Source organism: Pseudorasbora parva, chromosome 23 (genome assembly GCF_024679245.1).
Source record: "Pseudorasbora parva isolate DD20220531a chromosome 23, ASM2467924v1, whole genome shotgun sequence".
Taxonomy (NCBI): Eukaryota; Metazoa; Chordata; class Actinopteri; order Cypriniformes; family Gobionidae; genus Pseudorasbora; species Pseudorasbora parva.
The window spans coordinates 35882303-35909802 of NC_090194.1; the positions used below are offsets into that span (position 1 = coordinate 35882303).

General features: G+C 40.2%; 1 protein-coding gene across 1 annotated transcript in view; it reads left to right on the forward strand.

The window, feature by feature from the left end:
* zswim6 (zinc finger, SWIM-type containing 6) overlaps positions 1–27500 on the forward strand; it is a 99849-nt gene that overhangs the window by 65026 nt on the left and 7323 nt on the right. The window contains exons 5-10 of the mRNA XM_067432567.1: positions 6837–7016; positions 8547–8723; positions 8996–9142; positions 12510–12659; positions 16818–17084; positions 23707–23842. Coding sequence (XP_067288668.1) covers positions 6837–7016; positions 8547–8723; positions 8996–9142; positions 12510–12659; positions 16818–17084; positions 23707–23842 — 1057 coding nt within the window. The remainder of the gene's footprint in view (positions 1–6836; positions 7017–8546; positions 8724–8995; positions 9143–12509; positions 12660–16817; positions 17085–23706; positions 23843–27500) is intronic.

A 27500-nucleotide genomic window follows, 5' to 3' on the forward strand; every position in this document is an offset into this window, starting at 1 on the left:
CCCTGACAGGCGCGATAATGCGAAGACCATTTCATTAAATCCCGGACACTTAATCTGACACCGGCGGTCAGGTAGGCTGAGGATGAGGAGCGGCGGAGACGGCTGCCAGCGAGTGCGAGAGGGAGATTACAGCCCAGATTTATACGCTCACCCCTCCCAGCATCCTTCACTCCGTCGCTTCCTTCATCCGTCTTTCGCTCCCTCCGCTGCGAGCAGGTCGCTTTTGTTGGGGGAACAAAGGCGCGCTTGCATCAGGCAGGTCTCGGATCGCTTTTATTCATTGTTTTTGCAATTATGTTTGGTGCCGCTAGTGGCAATCGCTCTGCTTGCCGTCGGCCCCGTAGAAAAGCCCATACGGCTGGAGCCTTCACTCATAGCCGTCATCACACACACACACACACACACACACACACACCACACTTTAAGTTGTGCAGATGTAAGGACATCGAAATTGAAGTCTTAAGATGCTAAGCATTATAGAACAGTACAAGTGTCATGAGTTCACAAAAAATGTTTTGGGAAATACTTAAGCATTGATTTCTAAACCCTATTCCTCTCGGAGAGGCATTACAGTCTCAGAGATATATTATCTTTTATATTATATTATATTATATTATATTATATTATATTATATTATATTATATTATATTATATTATATTATTATATTATTAATGTCATGTTATGTCATATGTTATATCAAATATATATATATATATAATATATATGCATGTATATGTATGTGAATGTGTGTGTGTATATATGTATGTATGTATGTATATATATATATATATATATATATATATATATATATATATATATATATATATATATATATATAATATCAATCATTATATCTATATTCATTTATTAGTATTATGATATATTATAAATTAAATTATATTATTTATATTCATTTATTATATTATAAATTATATAATTATATGTATTTATTATATATATTATATTATTTATATTCATTTATTATATTATAAATTATGTAATTATATTAATTTGTTATATTATTTATATTCATTTAGTATATATAAATATTATGATTTATATTTATTTATTATATTATATTATATATATTCATTTATTATATTATAAATTCTATAATTATTTATATCATTTCATTATATTATATATTGTATTATAAATTATATTTTTACATTAATTTATTACATTATATTATTACCAGCAGAAATCATTAGTACAATACAATGGAAATAATAATAATAAATGTATTCATAGTTTTCACATTACATTATTGATTTGTTGTTGTTATTATTATTATTATTACTCGTGGCTGTTGGCCTGGTAGAAACCCCCACATTGCCGGAGCCTTCTCTGTTTATGAATGTGTGTTTCTGAGAGAGAGGAATTATGGGATGCTCTCGGCTCGAGACAGGCGTGCTGACAGCAGGGATGAGATCTGGAGTGAAAGCTCAAATTACGGCCGTGAAAGAATGAGGGAGGAATCCGGCAGTGTGTGCGCATGTCTGTGTGCGAGAATTTCATCGGCTAAGCTCAATATTGTTTTAATTAATCTGGGCACAGGGGCCGGTGTGCTGAAAGCGACTCCTTTTCATCTAGGTTACGTATGACGGAGGAGCTGGAAATTAGGCCATGACTTCTCTCAGCTGACATAATTACACTAGCAAGCAATAATCCTTCACATTGTCCAAGCACAAAGCCGTACAGCCAGCAAGTTTAAGACAATGGCGGGCTAAATAGCCAGCGGCGTCTTTATTAGGGGGTAGCGTTCCCCCCCGCCTAACGTCGCACTTCTCTTATTGTGATCTTGTCGTAATGAATTACAGCTGTGTATCGTTTCCGTTCGCGGTTTAAGACCTGGCGACGTGGAGATCGGTTAGCGCAGGAGTTCTGCTTCGGTTCAGACGTAACATGCACTTTACAATAATACACTTATTTGCTCCCGTCTAGGGATGATGACCAATTCTCATTTCCAATTAATGGTTCTGGTTTCTTTGTGTGAAACGGAAGCAAACGCATTGAGTTGAAGTTCCTTCACTGCGAGCAATGAGATGGCATCTAAGAATGTTCACTAACTAGCTAACTAACCCCAGGATAGCCAATAAACAGTTTAACATTAATATTGATGTAGTAGCATTTATTATAGAGCGCTGAATGTGCATTTTTACCTGGACTCGTGAGTCACTTAAACAAACCGATTCATAAGAATCAGTCACTTATGACTCAGAATATATGAGTTGTGTGGATGTTGTTTGTGTGTGTTTTTGCCTGAAACTAGGGAAGACATTACTTGAGAATTTTAGTGTAAAGTCTCTGAGATGCATTATATATTATATTATATTATATTATATTATATTATATTATATTATATTATATTATATTATATTATATTATATTATATTATATTATATTATATTATATTATATTATATTATATTATATATATTAAAACAATGTAGTTATTATTATTCTTTCCCGGCACAACTTTTTTTGCATCCATTTTTATTTATTTAAATTTTTTTTTTTTTTTTTTTTATTCATTATATTACATTAATTGCATTATATTATTACAAAAACCATTACGTTGCACATTACTTGATTGTTGATTTCTAAACCTACTCCGGTCTGTTAAAGTCTCAGAGATCTGCATATTTTCCCGTCTCTTTTCCACGTCTGTTGTCCTTCATGCCCAAACAAAGAGCCGATACTCCGTCCCATCCCCCCACGAGCCTCCCGTGTTCTTCCAGATTTCCTCACATCTCTCCCTCCTGCTTTCCTTCTCTCTTTCTCTCTCTCTCTCTCTCTCTCTCTCTCTCTCTCTCTCTCTCTCTCTCTCTCTCTCTCTCTCTCTCTCTCTCTCCTCCTTTGTCTTTCCCTCTTTTCTCTCGTCACTATCTAATTCCTCTCCTGCCATCATATATTTGTCTCTCCCGCTTCCTTCATTTCTCCCTCCGTCTCGTTGTTTTCTCCTCCGCCCTTCCTCCATCTCTCGCTCTCGTCCGCTCAGCTGGGTCTAGCAGGTATTCTCAGTGTGTCATTGTGGAGCACTCTGGGAGTGATTAAACCATCATACACAATCCGTATGGCATGGCGCTCGCGTCAGGCTCCATACATCACTGCCTAATGCAGCCAATGGGATGAATTAGAGGCCAAATGAACCTCGTGGGCTGCGGCTGCTCGCCGGTGACGTTCTGCAGCTTCACCCCGGTGAGGGACGTGTGCGTATCGATCCGGCCTTTATGCTCAACTTCTTTGGCTTAAAAGTGGCCTGTATTTCTGGATGGATGTCATCTTTCTTACTTTTATTATTTTTTCAAATCAGGATTTGTGAGCTTTTGGTTTATTTATAGTGTAGGAACTTCATTGGCTGCCATCATTTTTCCTAGCGATCAACCGATATATCAGCCAAACAGATTTATGAGATTACTGCAAATAACAGAAGTGTCTTTCTTTCTTTATATAGCAGCCTGTAATACTGAATGGACTAACGGATGGATGGATTGCTAGGTAGACGGAAGGATGGATAGACAGATGGATAGATAGGTAGACGGATGGAGGAATGGATGGATAGCTAGGTAGACGGAAGGATGGATAGACAGATGGATAGACAGATGGATAGATAGGTAGACGGATGGAGGAATGGATGGATAGCTAGGTAGACGGAAGGATGGATAGACAGATGGATAGACAGATGGATAGATAGGTAGACTGATGGAGGAATGGATGGATAGGTAGATGGAAGGATAGATCGATGGAAAGATATATGGAAGGATGGATAGACAGGTAGATGGGTGGAGGAATGGATGGATAGGTAGATGGAAGGAAAGAAAAATGGAAGGATGGATAGATGGATAGAAGGAAGGAAGGATAGAAGGAAGGAAGGATAGATGGAAGGATAGATGGAAGGAAGGAAGGAAGGAAGGATAGATGAAAGGAAGGATAGATGGATGGAGGGAAGGAAGGAAGGATAGATGGAAGGAAGGAAGGAAGGAAGGAAGGAAGGAAGGAAGGAAGGATAGATGGAAGGAAGGAAGGAAGGATAGATGGATGGAAGGAAGGAATGATAGATTGATGGAAGGAAGGAAGGAAGGAAGGAAGGAAGGAAGGAAGGAAGGAAGGAAGGAAGGATAGATGGAGTGAAGGAAGGAAGGATAGATGGATGGAAGGAAGGAAGGATAGATGGATGGAAGGAAGGAAGGAAGGAAGGAAGGAAGGAAGGAAGGAAGGAAGGAAGGAAGGAAGGAAGGAAGGAAGGATGGATGGATGGATGGATGGATGGATGGATAGATAGATAGATAGATAGATAGATAGATAGATAGATAGATAGATAGATAGATAGATAGATAGATAGATAGATAGATAGATAGATAGATAGATAGATAGATAGATAGATAGATAGATAGATAGATAGATGGATGGATGGATGGATGGAAGGATAGATGGATGGAAGGAAGGAAGGAAGGAAGGATAGATGGATGGAAGGAAGGAAGGAAGGATAGATGGATGAAAGGAAGGAAGGATAGATGGAAGGAAGGAAGGAAGGAAGGATAGATGGAAGGAAGGAAGGAAGGAAGGAAGGAAAGATGGAAGGATGGATGATATAAATGGATGGTTGGATAAACGGATGGTTGGATGGTAAATGTATGAAGTTTCATCCCAAACGTGCTTATCTAAATATGGAAAAATCAAAAATCATATCTGGGTATTCATCCAGTCAAAATAATTGCATTCAGTTCCTTGTCAGCTTCATCAGGCATGAGCAAAAATATGATGATCATTCTGAGAAATTGCTGTCATTAGTGTCTCAGGATTACTTTATTACCATCAGATTTAAACAGATGTGATTGGACGAGCTGATTTAAACAGACGTGATTGGACGAGCTGGTCTTAAGGGTGCAGTACACTCGTTTGTTCAGTCGAGCAGTCAGCTGACCTATTTATCTGTGTGTCTGTCAGACATAATGAAGATCTCCGAGTCTGAGCCTCGTCGGTGAGGCCCTAGATCAGACACGCTAAAACTATCGCTAGACTACAATATGTGTGTAGTCTACCGGTTTCCATGTGGCTACCTGTTTCTGTCCGCATCCAATATCAGATTCTACGGTTAACTTTTAAATGTGTGCATGGAGTTGCTCCCCATTATTTATCTGTACCTCGTTTTCACTTTCTCCTCGTTTTTATATCCTCCTTTAAATCTCCTCAACTAAAAACGTATCTTTTCTAAAGCTGATGATACACGGGGCAACTTTTTGAGCAATATTACTGAAAGACGTTGCTCTGGGCATTTTTCCATTGAGAAAGGGCAACAAATTTCTATCTGGATATCCAAAGAGAAATGTGTTACCCATTCTCAATGGGAAAATGCCCACTGCAACATCTTTCAGTAATATTGCTCAAAAAGTTGCCCCGTGTATCATCAGCTTTACAGTATTTCCAATCCTTCTCTGCTTAGAATTGTTTTTCTCTTCTGTACATTTGTATGTTTATGTCTTACATTGTATATGTATGTCTATTTTGTGTATATGTTGTGTACAGCGACCTTGAGCTTGGGAAAGACGCTATAAAAATAAAACATTATTATTATTATTATTAGGGGTGACCCGGAATAGTCGAAGATTCGATGCATCGATATGCGGTGCTAGATTTGACCACCGATCTCAGTCGAATCTTTGCACGTGTTATGAAATGAGGATCATACCATTTAGGCAATATGGGGGAGCTCAATATTTTATAGTCTAAAGACGTGGCGTGGCTCTGAGCTTCGCGTCCGGTGTGCGATCCCTTTAAAGGGATAGCTCACTTTAAAATGAAAATTCTGTCATCCTTTACTCACCCTCGAGTTGTTTCAAACCTGTATGAATTTCTTTCTTCAGCTGAACACAAGGGAAGATATTTTGAAGAATGTCTGTAAGCAAACAGTTAACTGGAGCCATTGACTTCCATAGTATTTGTTTTTCCTACTATGAAAGTCAATAGCTCCAGTTAACTGTTTAGTTACTGACATTCTTCAAAATATCTTCCCTTGTGTTCAGCTGAAGAAAGAAATTCATACAGGTTTAAACAACTTGAGGGTGAGTAAAGGATGACAATTTTCATTTTAAAGTGAACTATCCCTTTAAGGGATCGGGTATAACCCTGGGTATCTCACACCGGACCGCACATTATATACGTGCAAGCTCAGTTTTGAATCGACTTCTGACAGAAGAGCTTCACGATGGGTTTATCTTGTAGCACAGGGTTAAATCAGTACGTACATTGACGATTTGAGGGAAATATAATATACATTTAATATAAAACCTTGAAATGGCGCAAGTGTACGACCCCCTTTAAGAACGTGCATGTAAACGCACTGTGTTCTTTTCCTCTCTAGGCAGGTATTTTTTTAGTTTGTTTTTATCAAAATGTTCTTTTTAATATGTTCTGTATTTCGATCGTGGCTTTAAAATGTTATTAGAAAACGAGTGTTTATCATCACATTACCTTTTATTTAAACCTAAATAAGAAAGCCATTGTCAGTTCGTGAGTTGGCAGGCAGTTTTGGTCGCTATATTAAAAGTTGTTGTGTGCAGTGTGTAAAGGAAAATATAGTTTTACCCTCCTGCTGACTAGTGTCTCCCAACCCATACACACACACACACACACACACACACACACACACACACACACGCACAGAGGATTCGACTTTCAGTCGATTATAGAAAGATTCAACAATTCTGATTCGAATGTGTAAATCCATAGTCGGGGACACCCTTAATTATTATTATTATCATCGTCTCTTTCTTCTCTGGAAACCTCCATATTCCTGTATCCGTCTTTGTGTTGACTCTGTCCATCTTTCCCAGGTGCCTTGTGGATGTGTATCGTGCTGAACCCTCACTGTAAGCCGGAACAGAAGGCCGCTTGGCTCAGGCAGCTCAAGAAGTGGAACAGTGTGGACGTGTGTCCCTTGGAGGACGGTAACCACGGCAACGAGCTGCCCAATTTAACCAATGCCTTGCCTCAGGGTGCGCACGGCAACCAAGGTAAGTGTGTGTGTGTGTGAGATGGTGATGGTGGGTGTTTTAATCAACCATGCCTCCGTGCACCCCTTTTATTAGGCTTTGTGTGACTAATGGAATGCCCCTAATAACAGCGCTTCAGTACTTCCTCCCTGGCTTTTGTCCTTGCAGTGCTAATCATAACTCTGGGCTAAAGCGAGGGTTGGGGCGGGGGGGAAATAGCTCTATTGAAACTTTTCGATTAGTCAGGTCTTTTATACCGAGGCGACAACGTCTGCAGAGACTTTATGATGTGTTTTGTTATAAATATTCATGCTCCAGACAGGTAATTGCTGGAAATGACTTCCCCTTTCCTAAGGCATGGGTATTTTGGGTATGAATGGGGTGTAGACTACTCGGATAAATGTCTAGATTTAATTAGAGATTTTGCACTAAGGGCAATAGATTTAATATTTATGATATGGTGTATATGTTTTGTTGACGATTAAAAAAAAGGATACTTTATTTGCTATTGAAGTGTTTATTCAGAGTGACGTATAATGTTACAAAAGATTCAAATAAATGCTTTTCATTGAACTTTCTATTCATCAAAGATTCCTGAAAAAAAAGTATCACGGTTTCTAAAAACATATTACGTTACTGTTTGCAACACTGATTATAGAGCTGACCGATTAATTGTTAAAAGATCGCACACCCGAGCAATTTTATTTTTTAAATTATTAGACTTCCCACAATTTTCCGCTTCAAATAAAAATTGGATTGATTTCACCGTTTTGCCAGTAGGTGATGACAAACGACGGTTAAAAAAGTAATAATCTCTTCACATAAGAGATTTGCTCAAAAACACTGATTTATCCAGTGATAAAACAAGTGAAGGCTTCATGAATGAGTCATTGAATCATTCACTCAAGAGATTTGTTCAAAAAACACTGATTTATCCATTGATATAACAAGTGAAGGCTTTATGAATGAGTCATTGAATCATTCTCTCAAGAGATTTGTTGAAAACATTGATTCATCAGATTCAAGAATCGTAAATCTCAATGTATCCAGATCTGTGCAGCTCTGATTGATTATAAGAAATGTTTCTTGAGCAACTAATTATTATTCTTAATAATTCAGTAATAATTTCACAATATCACTGAATTTTTGATCAAATAAATGCACCCTTGGTGTGCAGAAGAAATTCTTCTTTTAACTGGTTCATTGGTGTTGTCACTCTATATATTTACTGAAGGTGGCGTTTCACCTGTTTACTCGGTTTCTGTATATATCAGATACTGCCGAAAGGCTTGATTTTATAATAATGTAGTATGGCTCTATGGGCCGGGAGTAGTATGTAAAGCCACCTTGCAGCAGTTGTGCCGGTGTCTGCTCCAGCTGTGAATGACAGTTCAGCTCCATGCACTAATCTACGGACTTATTTCCGAAGGTTTTACCGTTTTGCCCTGACTGACAGGCCCCTGCGGGCCTCGCTCTCAGAGCTAGCATTGAGAATGACAGAGCAATTTCCTTTCCCTTTTCCCACTCTCTCCTCCTCCTCATCTTCCTCAGATTCGGGCACCCGGCCCCACCGGACGGTTTTCACGCGAGCCATCGAGGCATGCGATCTCCACTGGCAAGACAGCCACTTACAGCACATTATCAACGACGACCTCTACACCAACTACTGCTACCATGACAACACTGAAAATTCGCTCTTTGACTCTCGCGGCTGGCCCCTGTGGCACGGTAAGCGGCTCGGCCGGAAAAAGACGTCTGCTTGACTCGCCTCTTTGTGTTATGCAGTTCTATAGCATTATGAAAAAATGTAGAGCGAGTTACGGGGGGAAAAAGCGATGAATGGAGGCTTCATATGGAGCAAGAACAAGAGTTTCTAGATAAATGAAAGGAATTTTTATTTTCTGTCCCTGCTAGCCTTTTGCGTGCGGGTGAAATATGTTTCTGTTGTGCTCGTCTGAGGTTTGGTAAAGGTTTTTTTGGGGGGGGGGTTTCTATCACAGAACACGTCCCTACGGCCTGCGCCAGAGTAGATGCACTGAGATCTCACGGTTACCCACGGGAAGCACTCCGATTGGCCATCGCCATCGTCAACACCCTCCGCCGGCAGCAGCAGAAACAGCTGGAGATCTTTCGAAACCACAAGAAAGGTGAGTTACATCTGGAATGTTCGCTAAAAATGAGCATTCAGTTGGTGATTACAAGTTGCAGCAGTGCATAATGCATCAAATGGTGACACGGGTTCAAATATATCGTTTAATACCATGCATAGTTTAATATTGCCATGCGTCCTTTAAAATTACCAGGCTTTGTTTAATATAACCATGCATCCTTTAATATGACCATGCAATCTTCAATATTACCATGCATGTTTTATATTACCATGCATCCTTTAAAATGACAGGAAGAGTAGGAATAGTCAAATCAAAAAGAATGGTACAATCACTCACATGAGCTTACATGAACGTCCCAATATTCGACTACAGAAGAGATGTCTGAATTCCTATTGGTAGTTGCTGTTGCATCACTTCTTATTTGTATAATATTTACACTGTGTTATATTACATAATATTTGTCCTAACCACTTGACTGCGATAAGCGCCAATTCTATTTTAGAAACTGTTTCTAGTTCTGCAATGCCACGGCTGGAACCATATACAAAGTGTGACAATGACAGTCTCAGGTATTGATTATGTACTTTATTAAATGTCATTTATCACCTTTATGTCAATGGATAATTCACCTCAAATGGAGACGGTTTTATGACAGATTGTTTCAGTCACTCGTTTATTTTAATGTTAAAATGGTGTCATATTTATATATTTGATTATCCATTTGGTTTTGAGTGCAGGGTGCTTGCAGAGAGACTCCGCCCACACGCTCTTCTGATTGGCTGAGATTTTGGATTGATTTGGTTGCGAGTGCAGTGCGTTTGCAGAGAGACTCCGCCCATGCTCTTATAATTGGATGTGACTTTTGATTGATGTAGTCACAACTGATGTGGACAAAGTGCTTGTCACTGGAATGTGTCGCATCACGTCCAGTTAGGACATGGTGTTAATGTTAATTTTGTTTTGTTTTTTTGGTGTAGACAGACCTTCATTGCATTGTCAGCAGTCGCATGTTTCCAGAAATCACCCATTTTTGTTCCAAGCAAATGACTTGCAGGCACTTTGATGAGGCAAATCACATGCAGTTTAAATCTAGCATGTTCTCTTCTTCATTTCCTGTCCTTTATCTGTTATCTGTATCATTAACAGTGCCAAAAAGGCCAAAAATGGTAGCATTGTTACCCAATTATCTCTTCAGCAGTGTGTGCCAGTGCTCTGTGTCTCGGTGTCTAATGGCCAGGTAACGGTTTCATGCGGACTGCTCTTCACTAGAGCTGAATGTCCACTCATGCCCAGCAGGGCTCAGGTCAATTGCATTTAAATGCAAATGACTACTTGTTGTGGCGAAAGTGCCCACGCATAATTCATATTATTCAAATGAGGCGGCACTATGGCCTGGTCCTGGGCTTTATGTAAAACACTAGTGCAGTGATTTCCACAAGAGTCTGATGCTTTCGGAAATCGCCTCACAAAAGTCAGACTGCATGTGCAGTTTTGTATTGTTACAAATGTTACGTATTTGTTTTTGTATTGAATTAAATATAATTATAATTCATCTTTGCAATGCATTCTTGGGTTCATGTGTTATAATGAATAGAGTACGAGTTATTTTAATAGCGACTCAATATTCTAAGTGCAAAAATAAATAATGGCACACACAAACTGCATTTTTCACTGTTTTCTATCAATGCTTGACAGTACTGAATAACAATTGGCTGCCATCTTGGTTAAAAATATTAGCTGAGTTTGTAACATTGCATTCTGGGAAGTGTTATTTTATTTATTTAATTTTTTTAATAATATTTTAAATTAGCTTTTTGTATAGTTTTAGTTTTCATGTAATAATTTGGGGCTCAACATGAACTTATTTCAGTTTATAGCCAAGGCAACATTTCTCGTTTTCATTTAGTTTAGCAAATTATTCTGCTTTATTTCAATTAACAGAAATGTTTTAATAGTTCTAGTTTTAGTATACCCTGATTCTGGGTAGTGTTCATTTTGTCACCTATAGGGCTTGGGCGTCATGACGTCATTACTTGGCGTGGCGGCCATGTTGATGGCATCCTTTACTACTACTCGGACTACTGTGCACTGTTTATAGACGTACTCGCTCTCAGTCGTGTGTCTTAATTTGATTATTTTGGCGTTATTTCAACTATGGTAAACCGTTGCTGCATTTTGGGGTGTAACAGCGCAACACATAATCACCATGGGAAATGTCGAAAATGGATTAACTTTCCACCGCTTTCATGCTTGGAGGCGCAACCACGGACAAGAAGTAATAACAGTACGATGTGCAAAAAGCAAGAATTGTCACACAATCAGATGTTTTTTTAGTGTTTATTTGCAAGTAGTGCAACCTGAGAACACAGAAATGTGGAATGCTTCAAGGTAAAAGGTTAAAAAATGAACACAGAAAACGGAGTGCAAGTTGTTGCACTTTATATAACGGAGTGCACTTTATATAACAATAATAAATACGCTTTAAAAAAAAAAAAAATTATTTCAATACTATATAAGCAAATTAATAGGTATCTATAAAATAACAACAAAAGATACAGAAATGGAGGAAGTGCAAATTATAAATATAGTAAACAATAACATTGCAATAACAAATAAAAACGGAGGCAGAGCAATTTCTTATATAATAAAAATAATAATAATAATATTAATATATACGTTTCGGTTAGACTTTATTTCGATTGTCCACTTTAAACATTCTACTACCTATGTACGTTTTCAACAGCATGTCAACTAACACTAATTAGAGTATTAGTAGACTGTAGGTTATGGTTATATGTGTTGGGGTTCGGGTTAGTAGAATAAGTTGAATTGTAGTTGCAAAGTTACTTATAGTCAGTAGAATGTCTGTTGGGGACCAACAAAATAAAGTTTTCGTCGTCGTCGGTGCTCCGCTCTTTCTTTGGAAATGCATGTGGATCCAAAACTTTAATAGTTCCGATTTTGTCTCTATAGCGGTCCCTGCCTTCCCTATTTAACGTATCCCGGTAAATTCCACATCCCTTTCAGGATTTTAACATGTTTTTTCTTTCTCCCAACTCTGCTTCTCCTCATTCGACTTGCTGTATGTTTACATTCGCGAGGCCATCAACATAGCCGCGACGTCCCAGAATGCAACGCGGTGCCCAAGCCCTATTTTTAATTTAGTCTTATTCTTGTGCTAAATGTCCTTGTTAGTTTTAGTCATTGACAAATCTTTTTTTAGTTAGTAAATTTTTAGTCGACTCAAAGTCTTGTCATTTTAGTCTAAAGACACCTCAAGGTATCTGGGATAGATGCACAGATGCGGCCTTGCATTTTTGCAATAACAAGGATGTCAAAAATATTATTTACCTTTTAAAAGAGTCCCAAAACAAACCCTTTTATATTGTTTTTGTCCCTCTAGATCTTCTTCATAAAGGGGTGACGTCCATCACTAATCTAGAAGGATGGGTGGGACACCCTCTGGACCCCATCGGGACACTCTTCAGCACGCTGATGGAAACGGGCCGCGGGGACGAAGACGGTTCGCATGGAGGGTTTCTAGATTTCTCAGGTACTGAGATGCGAAAGGCTGTCGCACATCACAATGTTTATGATTCATGTTATTTACAGAGTGTGTTTATGAACTAGCTGAACTGTCAAGTCCTATTAGCACCCTGTTAAAGCGTCAGGCGTCTTAAGCGTCCTCTGTAATATTTATAGTAAAAACTGCTTATATAAACATTTATACAGCATATTTATATGTGCCATGTGCTCCATGGCTGTAAAATGTACATTTAGGAATATCGTCTTTGATTTGTTATTGAAACAACGTCCATTTGCAAAGTTTTCAGCGCGTTTTTAGACCACCGCGGTAGACCCGATCATCTCTCTCCTATTAACCTCACTTATGTTTCTACTCTAGACTCTGATTAAAAAGATATGGTATATATTAAGAGTAAAGCGTGAGTCTCTTTTATCTGAGCCTAGAAGTTGTAACTTTATTCTTCCCTGCTGCATTTTTAATGCACTTTTAATTTTAATGTTTTCTGTTCCCATCTCTTATTCATGAGCTCTGATTGGAGAGATGACTGCATCACAATCAGAGAACACGCTGCTGCAATTATACGTTATTGTTGCCTTTGGGCTCGTGCCCGTTCTGATTGGCATCAGAAAGTGAAGGTGCGATCGCCCATCTCCAACATGCCCGCTCAAGATGGATACCATTGAGCCATGGCCTAGTGTGCAAACCAACTTAAACCTGATTAGGAATCCAATGGTCCAAACAGATTTTGATTGGAATAAGATTTTGCATGATAACTACATCTTTGGACTATGTAGGGTGCTGTAACTTGCCTGACATTTCCCTCCTAATTCCCCAGGTAGGGAAGAGGCTGTTCGGTTAGTCCACGGGTAGACAAGGCTCTCCTTAAGCTGAGGCACTGGCTTTTTTTTCTCCATCTTTGTGGCTGGCTTTGAACTTTGAGTTTATTAGTGAAGGAGAAAGAAAGAGATGTGGTGGTGGGATTGCAGAATAAAAGAAGGTGTGAAGCCTCAAGCTTCCCTCTTTGCGCTCATTTTTGATTAGGACATTAAATCCTCCCGGAGCCATCTGCACAGGTCCAAAGAGGCATCATTAAAACATTATGATGCTTCTCATTATTAGCCCCAACTGAGTCACCATTGGTATTAATGTGTAACCAAGATCATGGAGCCCTGGATTCATTTTACTCTTAAAATAATAACGGCATGAACGATCCAGAATTCCAGGGTTTTTTGATGTGTTTTTTTAACACATGGCCTGTTTGCTGTGTCTTTCAAGGTTTTAAGGGAGGGGTTTGCTCAAAAAACCCTTTTATGAATCTTGTTTTAATCTTGGCATATCTTTAGGCCTTCATGCAAATTGCATCTTATTTTAGCCCCGTGTTTGCATAGTGGAATCTCAATTATAGAAACCTGAGGGAATGACTCATTATGGCCAATTAAAAGCATGAAATTGGTGCGGAGGGATTGATGACACCCAGCCAATCAGATGGGTAGATTTGGTATTGAGGTTAAATTCCTCATAGCAAATCAAATGGAGACATACAATCCACAGCAGCCAATTAAAAGGGTGGATTTGATTCTTAGGGTTCCTCACAGCCAATGAAAAGACTGCATTTGGTGCTGAGAGATTAACCTCTCAGAGAGTTAAAGGAACTCCATAGTCAAGCGAAACACTGGGATATCTTGCCTTTTAATTGGCTGTGGTTGAACCTTTGGCATTAAAACAGCCTTTTGATTGGCTGGAGTGCCAATCCTCAGCACAAAATCCAGCCTTTCAATCAATCAACGGCTAGATTTGGTCCTTATGGTTTGACCTCTTAGTAAATTAGAAGATTGAATTTGGTGCCTATCAAAAGACTTTATTTGGACTTTCTCCATTGCCAAATCCAAAAATGTGTTTGATTGCAAAGGATCAGTTTCTCACACCCAATTGTAAGACTAGATTTGGTGCTGAAGAACTGGTGAAAAGATCTCATAGCCAATAAAAACAGTGGTTGAGGAGTCAATCTTTAGCACCATATTTTGTCTTTTAATTGGCTTTGCCTTTGCCTATAAAAATGGATTTTGAATTGCTGAAGAGCCAATCCTCAGCAAAAATCCAGCATTTCAATCAACGGTTAATTTGGTCCTCATAGGTTGACCTCTTAGTAAATTAGAAGATTGAATTTGGTGCTAATGAAAAGGCTTGATTCTGAGGGACTGAATACTTAGCACCAAATATAGTCATTCATTGAATGGAGACTGGATTTGGCACTGAAGGATTGACGTCTCAGCATATTATAAGGCTGGATTTGGTGCTAAGGAGAAGTTTCTTAAGGCCAGTTGAAAGTCTGGTTCAGGCGCCAATCCTTAGCACCATATATTCAGCCTTTTAATTGGCTGAGATATTGATGCCTCTGCACTAACTACAGCCTTTTGATTGGTTAAGGGGCCAATCCTCAACACAAAAACCAGCCTTTCCAATCGACTCCATTGCAGCCAATTATAAAGCTGGATTTGGTGTTGAATTGGTTGGAAGGATTTCGAGGCTCAGAGCTGCAAGTCGGAGTTGGCGGAGATCAGTGAAGAGTGAAGAGCAGGGGCTCAGCCTGTCTGTCTTTCTGTTTGTCTCTCCTAGTTTCTAAATACAGCCTCGTCATATCCAACAGCATTTCGCACCATCTCACAGATATGAGTGTGATGCATGAACCATTCAATGCATTTGCAAGTCCAGGGTACAGTGTATTACCTCAGTCACTCAAGAGCCTAATTGAGCATGCCTTGCCTTATGCCCTCTCCGGCTGAGCTGCTTCATTAGACCAGGCAGAGTTCCTCTCTGGTGCCTCATTATACGACAAGACCTGTCTAAGAACCAGTGCCTGGAGGAAGGTCTCACTACAGTGGTTCACTCTGGAGGTGTCGCCACCTCCGCTGTTTTATCATCAACTTTATTTATATAGCGCTTATACAATGACGATTGTTTCAAAGCAGCTTCACAGTGTTAAACAGGACAATATTGCAACAAAATTTGAATTCGGCTGTACAGTCGTTCTGGAGAAAACGGTGATGTTATCATCTTATTTTAATTTATCATATAGCGACAATATTGGCAGATCAGCATTATAGTTTATAGAATTAAATAATGCCTAATAAATTCATTTTATTTGTATATTTAGTTAGGGGTGACCCCGAATAGTCGACGATTCGATGCATCGATATGCGGAGCCGGATTTGACCACCGATCTCACAGTTGAATCTTCGCCGGTGTTATGAAACGATGATTATACCATTTTGGCAATATAGGGGTGATCAATATTTTGAAGATGTACCGGATGGACACCGCGCCTTTAGAATTTGAACATGTTTTCAACGAGTGTACACACACCGTTGACGGCATTCGGCGCCTGTCCACGGCAACGCAGGAAGTTGTTTAAAAGCCTGCCTTGCCAAAGAGCGCCATTTCAAGCGTTTGATACACTCATCCTGCAGCTCTTCTGTCAGAAGTCAATTTGAAATTGAGCTAGCGTGTATATGTGTGTGTCCGGTGTGAGATACCTGCGGCGCGGCGCTGAGCTTCACGTCCGGTGTAAGATCCCTTTAGGCACAATGGCTTAAGAACATGCATGTAAACGCACACAAAGTGTTCTTTTCCTCTCTAGGCAGGTATTATTTTTAGGTTTATTTATCAACATTTTCTTTTATATATTTGTGTGATGTTCTGTATTTCGATCGCTGCTTTAAAATGTTATGAGAAAACGTTTTACGAGTGTTTATCCCCCCACATTACCTTTTATTTAAACCTAAATAAGAAAGCCATTGTCAGTTCGTCTGTCCGTTGGCTGGTAGTTTTGGTCACTTTATTAAAAGTTGTTGCTGTGTGCAGTGTGTAAAGGAAAATAAATATAGTTTTACCCTCCAGCTGACTAGTGTCTCCCAACCCATTCACACATGCACAGATGATTCGACTATCAGTCGACCATAGAAAGATTCGACAATTCTGATGTGTAAATCCTTAGTCGGGGACACCCCTAATATTTAGTTGAATAACTTTGATCATAATTTTAGTGTCCCCAACTGAGCAAGCCTAGGCAAAGGTGACAGTGGCAGGGAACCAAACCTCCATCAGGGCACGATGGAGAAAATAAACCTATGGAGAAACCAGACTCACTCACTTTCTTACATGCTTTCTGTTTCTTACCTTCTTCAGCCAGCACAATGAGCTCCAGCAAGCACAGCGAGCTACATTTGTTTCCGTCCACGCGCCGATTTCTGGAGGAGGGCGAATCATATCTGGCCCTGGCGGTGGAAACGGCCCTGATGGGACTGGGTCAGCAGAGAATAATGCCCGACGGACTGTACGCCCAAGAGAAGGTGTGCCGAAACGAGGAGCACCTGATCGCCAAACTGCAGGAAGTGGACCTGGACGATACTCTGGTCAAGATCTTCCGCAAGCAAGCTGTCTTCCTGTTAGAGGGTAAGCATTGGCGCTTTCGCAGATTTACGGTGTGACTGGAGGGAACGGGTGCAGTGCTGTTTGGTTTTTCATTAACTAAAGCTGAACGATACCAATAGCCTGAGGAAGCAATTTGGATGTAGCAAACAATTCTGGACTGGGCGCATTTGATTTCCTCATGCGTCAGCTAAACATCTAGCCAAATACTTCCTTTATGAAGCGTGTCTTTTTAAACCTGCTCAAGTATACCACATCGCTATAGACCAGAGGCGTCAAAATTCCTGCAGAGTTTAGCTACACCTGATTGGAAGTTCCTAGTAATGCTAAAGATCTCTATTTGCTGGTTAACTAGTATGTGAGCTAAACCCAAGAACCTAACCCTTCAAAAGTCGATATGCTGCTAAGCCAACAGATCTAGGGATCACAACATCAAGGACATTTCTTCTGTAAAACTCACCAGTTGTTTCTAGGATTGCTCAGGCCTCATGACTTTTCAAGGCCCTTGTGACGACTAAGAAGACCTTAGGCCTGTGTTAACACCTGGTATTAAGATAATTAGTTACATTTTATATAGCGCTTTTCTAGGCACTCAAAGCGCTTTACATACAAGGGGGAATCTCCTCAACCACCACCAATGTGCAGCACCCACCTGGATGATGCGACGGCAGCCATATTGCGCCAGAACGCTCAATCACACACCAGCTGATTGGTGGAGAGGAGACCGAGTGATGAAGCCAATCAGGATAGGGGGAAGATTAGGAGGCCATTTGGCAAATTTGGCCATGATACCCCTACTCTTTATCGAAGGACATCCTGGGATTTTTAACGACCACAGAGAGTCGGGACCTCAGTTTAACGTCTCATCCGAAAGACGGTGCTCTTTGACAGTATAGTGTCCCCATCACTATGCTGGGGTGTTAGGACCCACACAGACCACAGGGTGAGCGCCCCCTGCTGGCCTCACTAACATCTCTACCAGCAGCTCCTGGTTTTCCCAGTTGGTCTCCCATCCAGGTACTGGCCAGGCTCAGCCCTGCTTAGCTTCAGTGGGAAACCAGTCTTGGGCTATAGGGTGATATGGCTGCTGGCTAAAGATGCATTTTGATCGATCGAATCAAGTGGATGACGCTAAATACTGGTGGAAACGGGTCTGTAGCATTCTGAGCTTGTTGACTTTCCACCGCATCTAGAGGCAGTCGAACAACATTCGAAACGGATTGATTTCGTAGTGTAATCGCTCGTGGTCGAATGCATTCGAGCATCCTCTAAAAGACCGTCTACTCTCCGCCTACTGTCCTAACAGGTAAACATAATGGGATGCATGCTATCCAGACGGGGTTTCGCTTTGTAGACTGAAGACCCAAGTTTGGTTTGAAGACGAAAAACATACCAAGTACAATGTTCTCTCACTATTCCTGATTTCTAACACACACACTTTTGTTCGGCTGGTCTCATGTCTTTCAGAGCAGAAACGAAAGCTGCTCTCTGTGTGTTTTTCCGTCGTATCCAGACTGGTTCATATGTAAATTGTGTGAGCTTAGTTCATTAGATCCTCTTGAAGAAATCCGGACAGAAGTGGCCAAAAGAGATGGACTAAAACAACAGGAGTAAACGGGAATTTCTCTCTCATCTAAAGCCCTATTTTAGACGGGAATTGTTTCTCATGAAGTCCGTAAAAATAAATGAGCAGACACCTCAGTGATAAAACTTGTGCATTTTGATGGTGATTTATTCAACACTGCTCATGTGGCCAATAACATGATTGTATGCTGTAAATAAAATGGCATATGCATTTATTCTTATTATACCAAGCATAGTTAATTTAATAATAGGACAAAAATCCTAATTATTATTTAATTATTTAAATCTGTTTAAAAAAGGAAGATATATAGATGCACATTATAGTTAAAATGGTTTTCTGTCTTGTATTTTATCTCCAAAATAAAGGATGTATGGAAATGAGCGGAAATAAGTGAATACAGCATCTTATTTGCATGATGCATAATGCATAATGCTGCTTATTTTTTTAACATATATAATTGCTGCCTTAATAACGGCCCATTTCAAATATTTACGTGCTTTTCTTCTTTTTATTTTTTGAGCAGTGATAAAATGTATTGCTCTTGTAAACACTTGCCGGCATTTCAGTGATACAAGTCTAGATCTTTAAAATGCATCGAAATTATAGCGAAGCACAACCGTACGGTGCTCTGCAGGGGTCAAAAAGGATATAAACAGTGAATTTTGAAGCAATATATTCTTGAAAACTCAAGAGATGTGGATTTGGACGGCAGTTAAATCGCCACAACTAAAACAGGCGATAATTCGGCGGTGACTTACGCAGGTGGTGGGAGAAAAACACTGACATTCTGGATTCGGACGGCAATAAAATCACACAAAATCCCTGTCAATGATGAAAATACTGTATGACCCCATGAGAAACAATTACCGTCTAAAAAAGGCTTAATTGTGATCCGATTGACCGAAATGCAGGTGTAAACAGGGCCTCTTTGCCACCTATAATAGCTTTGCAATGCCCTAGAAACCATTCAACGGCGTGTTTTGCAGGGACCATTCTTCTTGTCTTCAGAAATCCAACTTGTTTTCCTAGTTTAAAAAAGTTTTAGACACTATTGAGTTTCATTTCCCTCAGAGCGGTGTGTTCAGAAAGTGCTCAGTGGTGGACGAAGCTGTTTGTTGCACTCGCGGCTGGTGTTGGGAGTAAAACGAAGCGGTCTTTCCCTACAGAGCCGCCTCTAAACGCCACCGGGTTGTTTTGAAAGAATGAAGAGAACTGATAAACTGGCCCCGCTGTGTGGATTCCTCCACCCAGCATAAGCCAAGAGCGTGACGGGGGCACAATAAACAGGAAGGCACACATTCTATTGGCTGCGGGGTTTGGGGGAGTTCTGGCCAAATGTGAAAATCCATCAAAACAACAAGAGTGTTCTCACATGGAGAGACATCCAGAGCATGCCACCCCCTTCCAGCACACGCTGTAATAGAGTTAGCATGCTCAGCTGTTCTGTGTGTGTGTGTTTTTAGTTAGTAACTTTAGCAAGACATGACTGTAGCTCTTTTCCAAATCTAGTGAGCTGCCCTGCTGTCTACTGGCTGCATAGGCAGATACCAAAGTTCAGTTGAACAGTTCACTCATATTACTATGAATGGGAGAATGTGCAATATGGCAGAACAAGTCCAGCCAATTGGCAAATGGGAACATCATAGCATAACTAACTTTCTATGGGAGCTTTTAACGGTGGCTGTAGTCAATGTCCTGACGTGCGCTTGGGACTCCGCATGCACATTGGCTTTACCAACCTGAAATATATGGGTTTTTTGATGCTATTTTATGATGATGATGATAAGCAGTTTCGCATCAGATTTTAGTGGTGATCTGTCAAATATGTTTTAAATATGAATTTGGTTAGCAAGTATTTTAAATTTCAGTAGGGATGCACTATATATAGTTCATTTTTAATGGTATTGTTATCGGCCTGAAAAGACAAAAGGTGCATTAAAGCGGATAATGTATTATTTCCTTCAGCTGAGACGCTTCAGATGTGCTCTGTTCATCATGATGGGTTTGAAATGATTGAAATATGATTGGAATCACTTTAAAAAATGAAAACACAGTTTAGGGCAACATGAGCAGTGCAAGTCTGTCATATAGACTACATAACACTATACTGAGAACATCATAATTGTGTGTTTGGGACATGGCTTTTAATGCTGAGACTTTTGTTTTTGTACCCATGCTCTTAAAAATGATATAAACATTTTGATTTGGATTTATCGGATTATATATTGGTTATTGGCTTTGAAATATAAAGAATTATCGGTTATCATATCCGCCAAATTTTTCATATCGGTGCATCCCTACATTTCAGTGTATATATAAAGTCAAGCCAAAAATGATTCAGACACCAGATGTAATCGTTCACTAGTGTGTGCAGGACGCTATAGTTCACTTCTGTAAGTGAGGAGAGCAAAATAAAGTCATCTGTGACATATCCAATAATTCTTCACACAGTGACTACCAGTAAACCTGATAAAGATTTAAGAGCAAAATGATTCAGACACTTTGAGCCGAGCATGTTTTTCTTTAATTGCTAATGTGACCTTTGACACCACAGACTGAACTAAATGAAGCATTGCTCGGTCATTGGTTGAGCTAAATTAGTATTATCTAATTGTGTAGTTAAATCAAACAGCTGATTGGTTGATTGTAATCCATTACATCCGTTTCTATCAAAGTGATCTGACATTATCAAGATAAATCAGTTTAACTCTGAAATTTTGTCATGTTTTATTACCATTTACTAAACTATAGCGAATAAACTGGGATATTGAAGGTGTCTGAATAAATTTAGGTTTGACTGTAGATAGGAGCCCAAAATAATCCCTTGAAAGACATTACCATGTTGTTAAACTAACAACTTGATGCTTTAATATGCCGGGGCGGCAGTGGCTCAGTGGTTCATGTAGGTTGTCTGCAAACCGAAAGGTTGGTGGTTCGATCCCCGGTTCCACCTTACCAAGTGTCGAAGTGTCCTTGAGCAAGACACCTAACCCCAGCTGCTCCCGACGAGCTGGATGGCGCCTTACATGGCTGACATTGCCGTCGGTGTATGAATGGGTGAATGCGAGGCAAAATGTAAAGCGCTTTGGATGGCCATAGGGTCTGTTAAAAGCGCTATATAAATGCAGTCCATTTACCATTTAATAAGCATGAAAACAGTCAAATTAAATTCTACCCTATATTTTTGAGCTATTTTTTAAAATATGAAATGTATAGTCAATGCTTTTTTTTCCCCTCAAGTGCATTTTGGGATTCAGTTTGCTCTGCAGTATACATGCAATGCGGTTTATAATTTAGCCAAAATAAGAGATCTTATAAGGCATGTAAACATGCACTGCAGAGAAGGCAATCCCAGAATGCATTGCGACAAGCTCAATATAAACTATGAATACTTGATGGCTAATTAGTCAAGATAATAATCAATTAAATATTTAATGATACAAATATTTGTGTGTAATATTAGTCGCTCACATGAGAAGTGCTATTTGTGAGTCCTCTGACTATGTATAGCGTCACGTATGAGGTTTTATTTTGGTTTAGATGCTGTCTATGTAGGCAGCGTGTATGAATGTTTCGTTTGGTTTACTTTGTCTGTGTCTGTTTGTACGTCCAGTGCCGTGTTTATTTGTGAAGTGGCTTGTGGTCACTGCGCTCTCGGTCACAAATAATCTAAGCTAAGCTCTCACATATGGTTTTATACTGTAGGCAAGTGTGATAAAAGGCCTACGCTCTTGAAAGTGGGCGTGTGGTTTTCATCTGGTTTGAGGATGAGGAGGGGGAGGGTGTGTAAAACGATCTGTAAGCAGATTACCCATGATGCAGCACAACACCACAAGCCCATCTTGGCCTGCTTTCGGTGCGTTTCGCCTGGAAATGGATTGGGTTACTTCCGAGAGGATGCTATCTGTGTGCATTCTTGACCTATGACCGAACTGTAATGTCAGAGGAAAAACGATGGCGACATGCATGGTGGTATTTAAAGCACAATGCAAACACGCAGCACTTTATGAAACATTGATGTGTCATGCAGAAGGGTTGCATGTCTCTCTCTCAGGGTGTGTGTGTGTGTGTGTGTGTGCTTAGCTGTGAGGTGAAACGGGAACCTCCTAAGGCGCTTCTTTCCCACACTCTTACACCCTGTTTGCACCAACAAATCTGTGCATTTCTAACCACATCTCACAGCTTGTGCATGTGTTAAATCTTCTGAAATTCAGTCATCAAACACACTTCTGCATATTCAAACTTGCTGAAAAAGAATCACTTGAGGACTGTGTGTCATTTTAAACACATTTCACAGAAGTTTCTGGTTGGTACTTATTAATGCACAAATAACTGGTTAAACAAGATGCATAACATTTACTAAAAAAAAAAAAAATGTTTATTTTCATGTCATATGACCCTTAACCAACATCAGAGGACCATGAAAATGTCAGTGTTGTGAAATTGACATATTAACTCTATAAAGCCTGACGTATGAAACAATAGTGTAATTTGTTTTATAATGGAACAGTTTTTTGAACCTTAAAATCTTTTTGAAAACTATATTTGATGCATCAGGCTTTTATGGCTCATATTGTATGATATAGTCAGAATATGGAAGAAAAAACAGCCCAAACTGAGCAAAAATATGCAATTTAGATGCTTATACCGACAAAAAGGGATGAAAGCCTTATGATCATATTTGAGACTCATGACATGAATAATCAAGTAAAGCTGAGTTGCTTCAGTCCAGCAAATATTACTAACAACATAAGTTATTCTTACATTAACCTTATAAAAAAACAGTAAAGATTTTACAGCAAAAAGACACAAGCTGAAGTTTGTACAGTTATATTAAAAGGATGTTTACTAGTCTAAAATATCAATCAGAAGACAGAAAGCAAGCACAGAACGCAGTTTTGATCATTTAGAAATGTGTGTGTCAAGTATCATACGCTAGGCTTTATGGGGTTCAAATCTCAGGGGGGCTTCAAAGAAATATTTAGTGTTTCAAAATGAAGACGCATGCAAGTGTTCCTGGAGGTTTGTGTGTGTCTCACCCAGTGTGTTTTCCTCTTGCAGGCGGGCCCTACAGTGGTTTGGGAGAGCTCATCTATAGAGAGAGCGTTCCGATGCACACGTTTGCCAAGTATCTCTTCACATGCCTCCTACCTCACGATGCCGAACTGGCGTACAAAATTGCACTGAGAGCGATGCGGTGAGTTTCCACAGGCCACACGGGCGACACGCCGCTGCCAACCCATCACGTCCACCTACTGTAGTGAACAAACACGCCCACGGCTGAGGCTTATTTTCCGCTTCCGTCTCTTGTTTTTTATCGCCTTCTCTCACCCTGAGAAGGCAGTTACATCTCCACTGATTCTCAAATGTGTGTGTGTGTGTAGGGCGTGAGGTTATCTGGGGCACCGTTTAATCAAAAAGCGCCTTTTGCTTGGAAAACTGCTAAATAATTCATGCCCACTGAAAATGAGTTTTTGAAAAAGTGTGAATAATAAATATGTGTCGTTGAGTCTAATTCGGGCTGCAGAGGTAATGCAGAGCGCCACTTTCACCCCACACACACACACACACACACACACACACACACCCTCTCCACCAGCTCACTTGTTTATGGCCATTTGTGTGTGTACACAACCTGTGTGAGTGCATGTGTGTGTGTGTGAGAGAGAGCAAGAGACACACACACTTGTGTGAGTGCATGTGTGTGTGTGAGTATGCCTGCGTTAGTGTGTCTTCATTAGTGTGAGTGCCTGTGTGAGTGAGAGAGACTGTACATGTGAGAGTCTGTCTGTGTGTGTCTGCATTAGTGCGAGTACGTGTGTGAGTGAAAGAGACACACACTTGAGTGCGTGTGAGTGTGTGTCCGTCTGCGTTAGTGTGTGTCTGCATTAGTGTGTGAGTGTTAGTGCATGTGTGTGAGCGAGAGAGACACACTCGTGTGTGTGTGTGTGCATGCGTGCGTGAGAGTCTGTCTGCGTCTGTGTACATCTGCGTTAGTGTGTGTCTGCATTAGTGTGAGTGCGTTTGTAAGTGAAAGAGAGACATACACACTTGAGTGTGTGTGAGTAAGAGTCTGTCTGCTTTAGTGTGTTTCTGCATGAGTGTGTGAGTGCGTGTGTGTATGTGTGTGAGAGAGAGACACACTGTGTGCGTGCGTGCGTGCGTGAGAGTCTGTCTGCGCCAGTGTGTGTCTGTATTAGTGTGTGAGTGAGAGAGAGAGACATGCATGTGTCTGCCTGCGCTACTGTGTGTCTGCGCCAGTGTGTGTCTGCATTAGTGTGTGAGTGAAAGAGAGAGAGAAGGAGAGACATGCATGTGTCTGCCTAAGCTAGTGTGTGGCAGCACCAGTGTGTGTCTGCATTGGTGTGTGAGTGCGTGTGTAAGTGAGAGAGAGAGAGAGAGACATGCATGTGTCTGCCTGCGCTACTGTGTGTCTGCGCCAGTGTGTGTCTGCATTAGTGTGTGAGTGAAAGAGAGAGAGGAGAGACATGCATGTGTCTGCCTAAGCTAGTGTGTGGCAGCACCAGTGTGTGTCTGCATTGGTGTGTGAGTGCGTGTGTAAGTGAGAGAGAGAGAGAGAGACATGCATGTGTCTGCCTGTGCTAGTGTGTGGCAGCGCCAGTGTGTGTCTGCATTGGTGTGTGAGTGCGTGTGTAAGTGAGAGAGAGAGAGAGACATGCATGTGTCTGCCTGCGTTAGTGTGTGTCTGCGTTAGTGTGTATCTGTGTCAGTGTGCTCCTGCATTAGTGTGTGAGTGAGTGAGAGAGAGAGATATGCATGTGTCTGCCTGTGCTAGTGTGTGTCTGCGCCAGTGTGTGTCTGCATTAGCGTGCGTGAGTGAGAGAGAGAGAGACATGCATGTGTCGGTCTGCGTTAGTGTGTGTCTGCATTAGTGTGTATCTGCATGAGTGTGTGATGCGAGTGTGTCTGTGTGAGAGAGAGTGTGTGTGTCTCTCTCTCTCTCTCTCTCTCTGTGTATGGGCAACAATTTTACATTATCAGCTGGAGTTATTCATGCACCTTTGAATATTTAAATTAAGTCTTTGTCAGCATATGTACACACACACATACACGAGTGGATAAAACCTTTCATGCATAAATTGCTGTTTGTTTCAAAGCAACAGGTTTTATGAATTAAAAACAGAAACCCGTTCTGCGTGTTCTTCTGTATATTGTTGCTTCACTTCAGTATTTGTTCCATATATGCGCAGAATTTGAATATCGAATATTTGTGATAGAGCAGCATGTGTTCAAGGGAACCAAATCAGACTCTCAGGCAAATTGGTGCAAAATTCAAATGCAAGTGAGAGGTAAAAGTAGTAGAATTTTAGTCACATGACCTAAAAAATCTGGCTACATTGACCATTTATGCAAGATTTGTGTTTATGATTGATTTACGGAGAAATGTAGTTTATTGTGCTTGTGTTTCTTGAATGTGTGCAGCATCAAATGTGTCCTAACCAGTGATGTGATCATTTTTCTGAGCACAAACATATTTGATGTTTAATATGCAGTTAAGCACAGACTCGTGAGATTTGACTGTGAACATCAGAGTTCGCTTTGATCATGCGTTGCTTTACGCCTCAGTCTGGCACGGTTTCTAACTTCAGGCTGGCCCAACAGATTTACATCCACATCTTGTCACAGATTTCCTCTCATATGTTTTATTAATCTTCCTTTTTTGGTGACCAACCGACACACACAAAAAAATCCTGTTACCAAATCTGTCTGGTATTGTATTATGTTTGGATTGGATTTTCAGATCAGGATACACGTACAAGTCAATGGTATCAAACAAAGATCCACCTAAATTTAGCCAGCACAGGAGCTTCGGGCTCAGTATTGACTTTCTCTATAAAAAGGCCGTGGCCTCCAAATAACGTCTCTCCGCGGCATCAGCTTAGACGAGGCCTGATCTCCTCATAATACAATTCCCTTTGTAGAAGCCTCGGTAATTAGCTCCCAGCCAGGACATGATGCTTCGACATATTTGCGTCGCTCTGGAGGCGAAGGACGAAAGCCTGCTCTGACATGAAGATGCGTGATCGGATGATTGGACGAGGAAAGCCATGCTAGCTACAGAAGAGTCAAAGATGCCCAGCATGCAACTAATGGCCAATTTACAAGGTCATATTCGACATCGTTCATAACGAGGGAGTACATTTTGTGTACATGGCAAAAATGTGCTCGTAGGAAAGATCTCTGAAGTTCATGTCATATCTAATACAGCTGGATGTTCCTGTTGGACTCGTCGTATTTCAAACAAACAAGATGGTCATTGTGTGTGTGTGTGTGTGTGTGTGTGTGTGATTCTGACATTGATGAGCACGTTAGACCACATGTGAAGGCCTTGTTATTTGGCTAAAACAATACAGCAAACCTCTGTTTTTCAACAACACACTGTCGTTTCACAGAGGAACTTCTGCTGTGGTTCTAGAGCTGCTGAAACCTTCTGTAAATCTTAATTTACATCCATAAATCACTCCTTCCTGGTCAGTCAATGGTACCCAAAAGATTAACACTCTATATAGTGATGACATGGGGATTATATATTATATTAACAGCAATGTTTGATTGCTAAAATATTCATTATTTATATATATATATATATATATATATATATATATATATATATATATATATATATATATATATATATATATATATATATATATATATATATATATATATAAAATAATATGTTGGTCCCCCTTTTGCTACCAGTCCTTAAAGTCCACGTGATGTAGAAGAACACGTGATTCCTCAGACCAGGCCACCTTCTTCCATTGCTCCGTAGTCCAGTTCTGATGCTCACGTGCCACTGTTGGTGCTTTCGGCGGGGTCAGGGGTCAGCA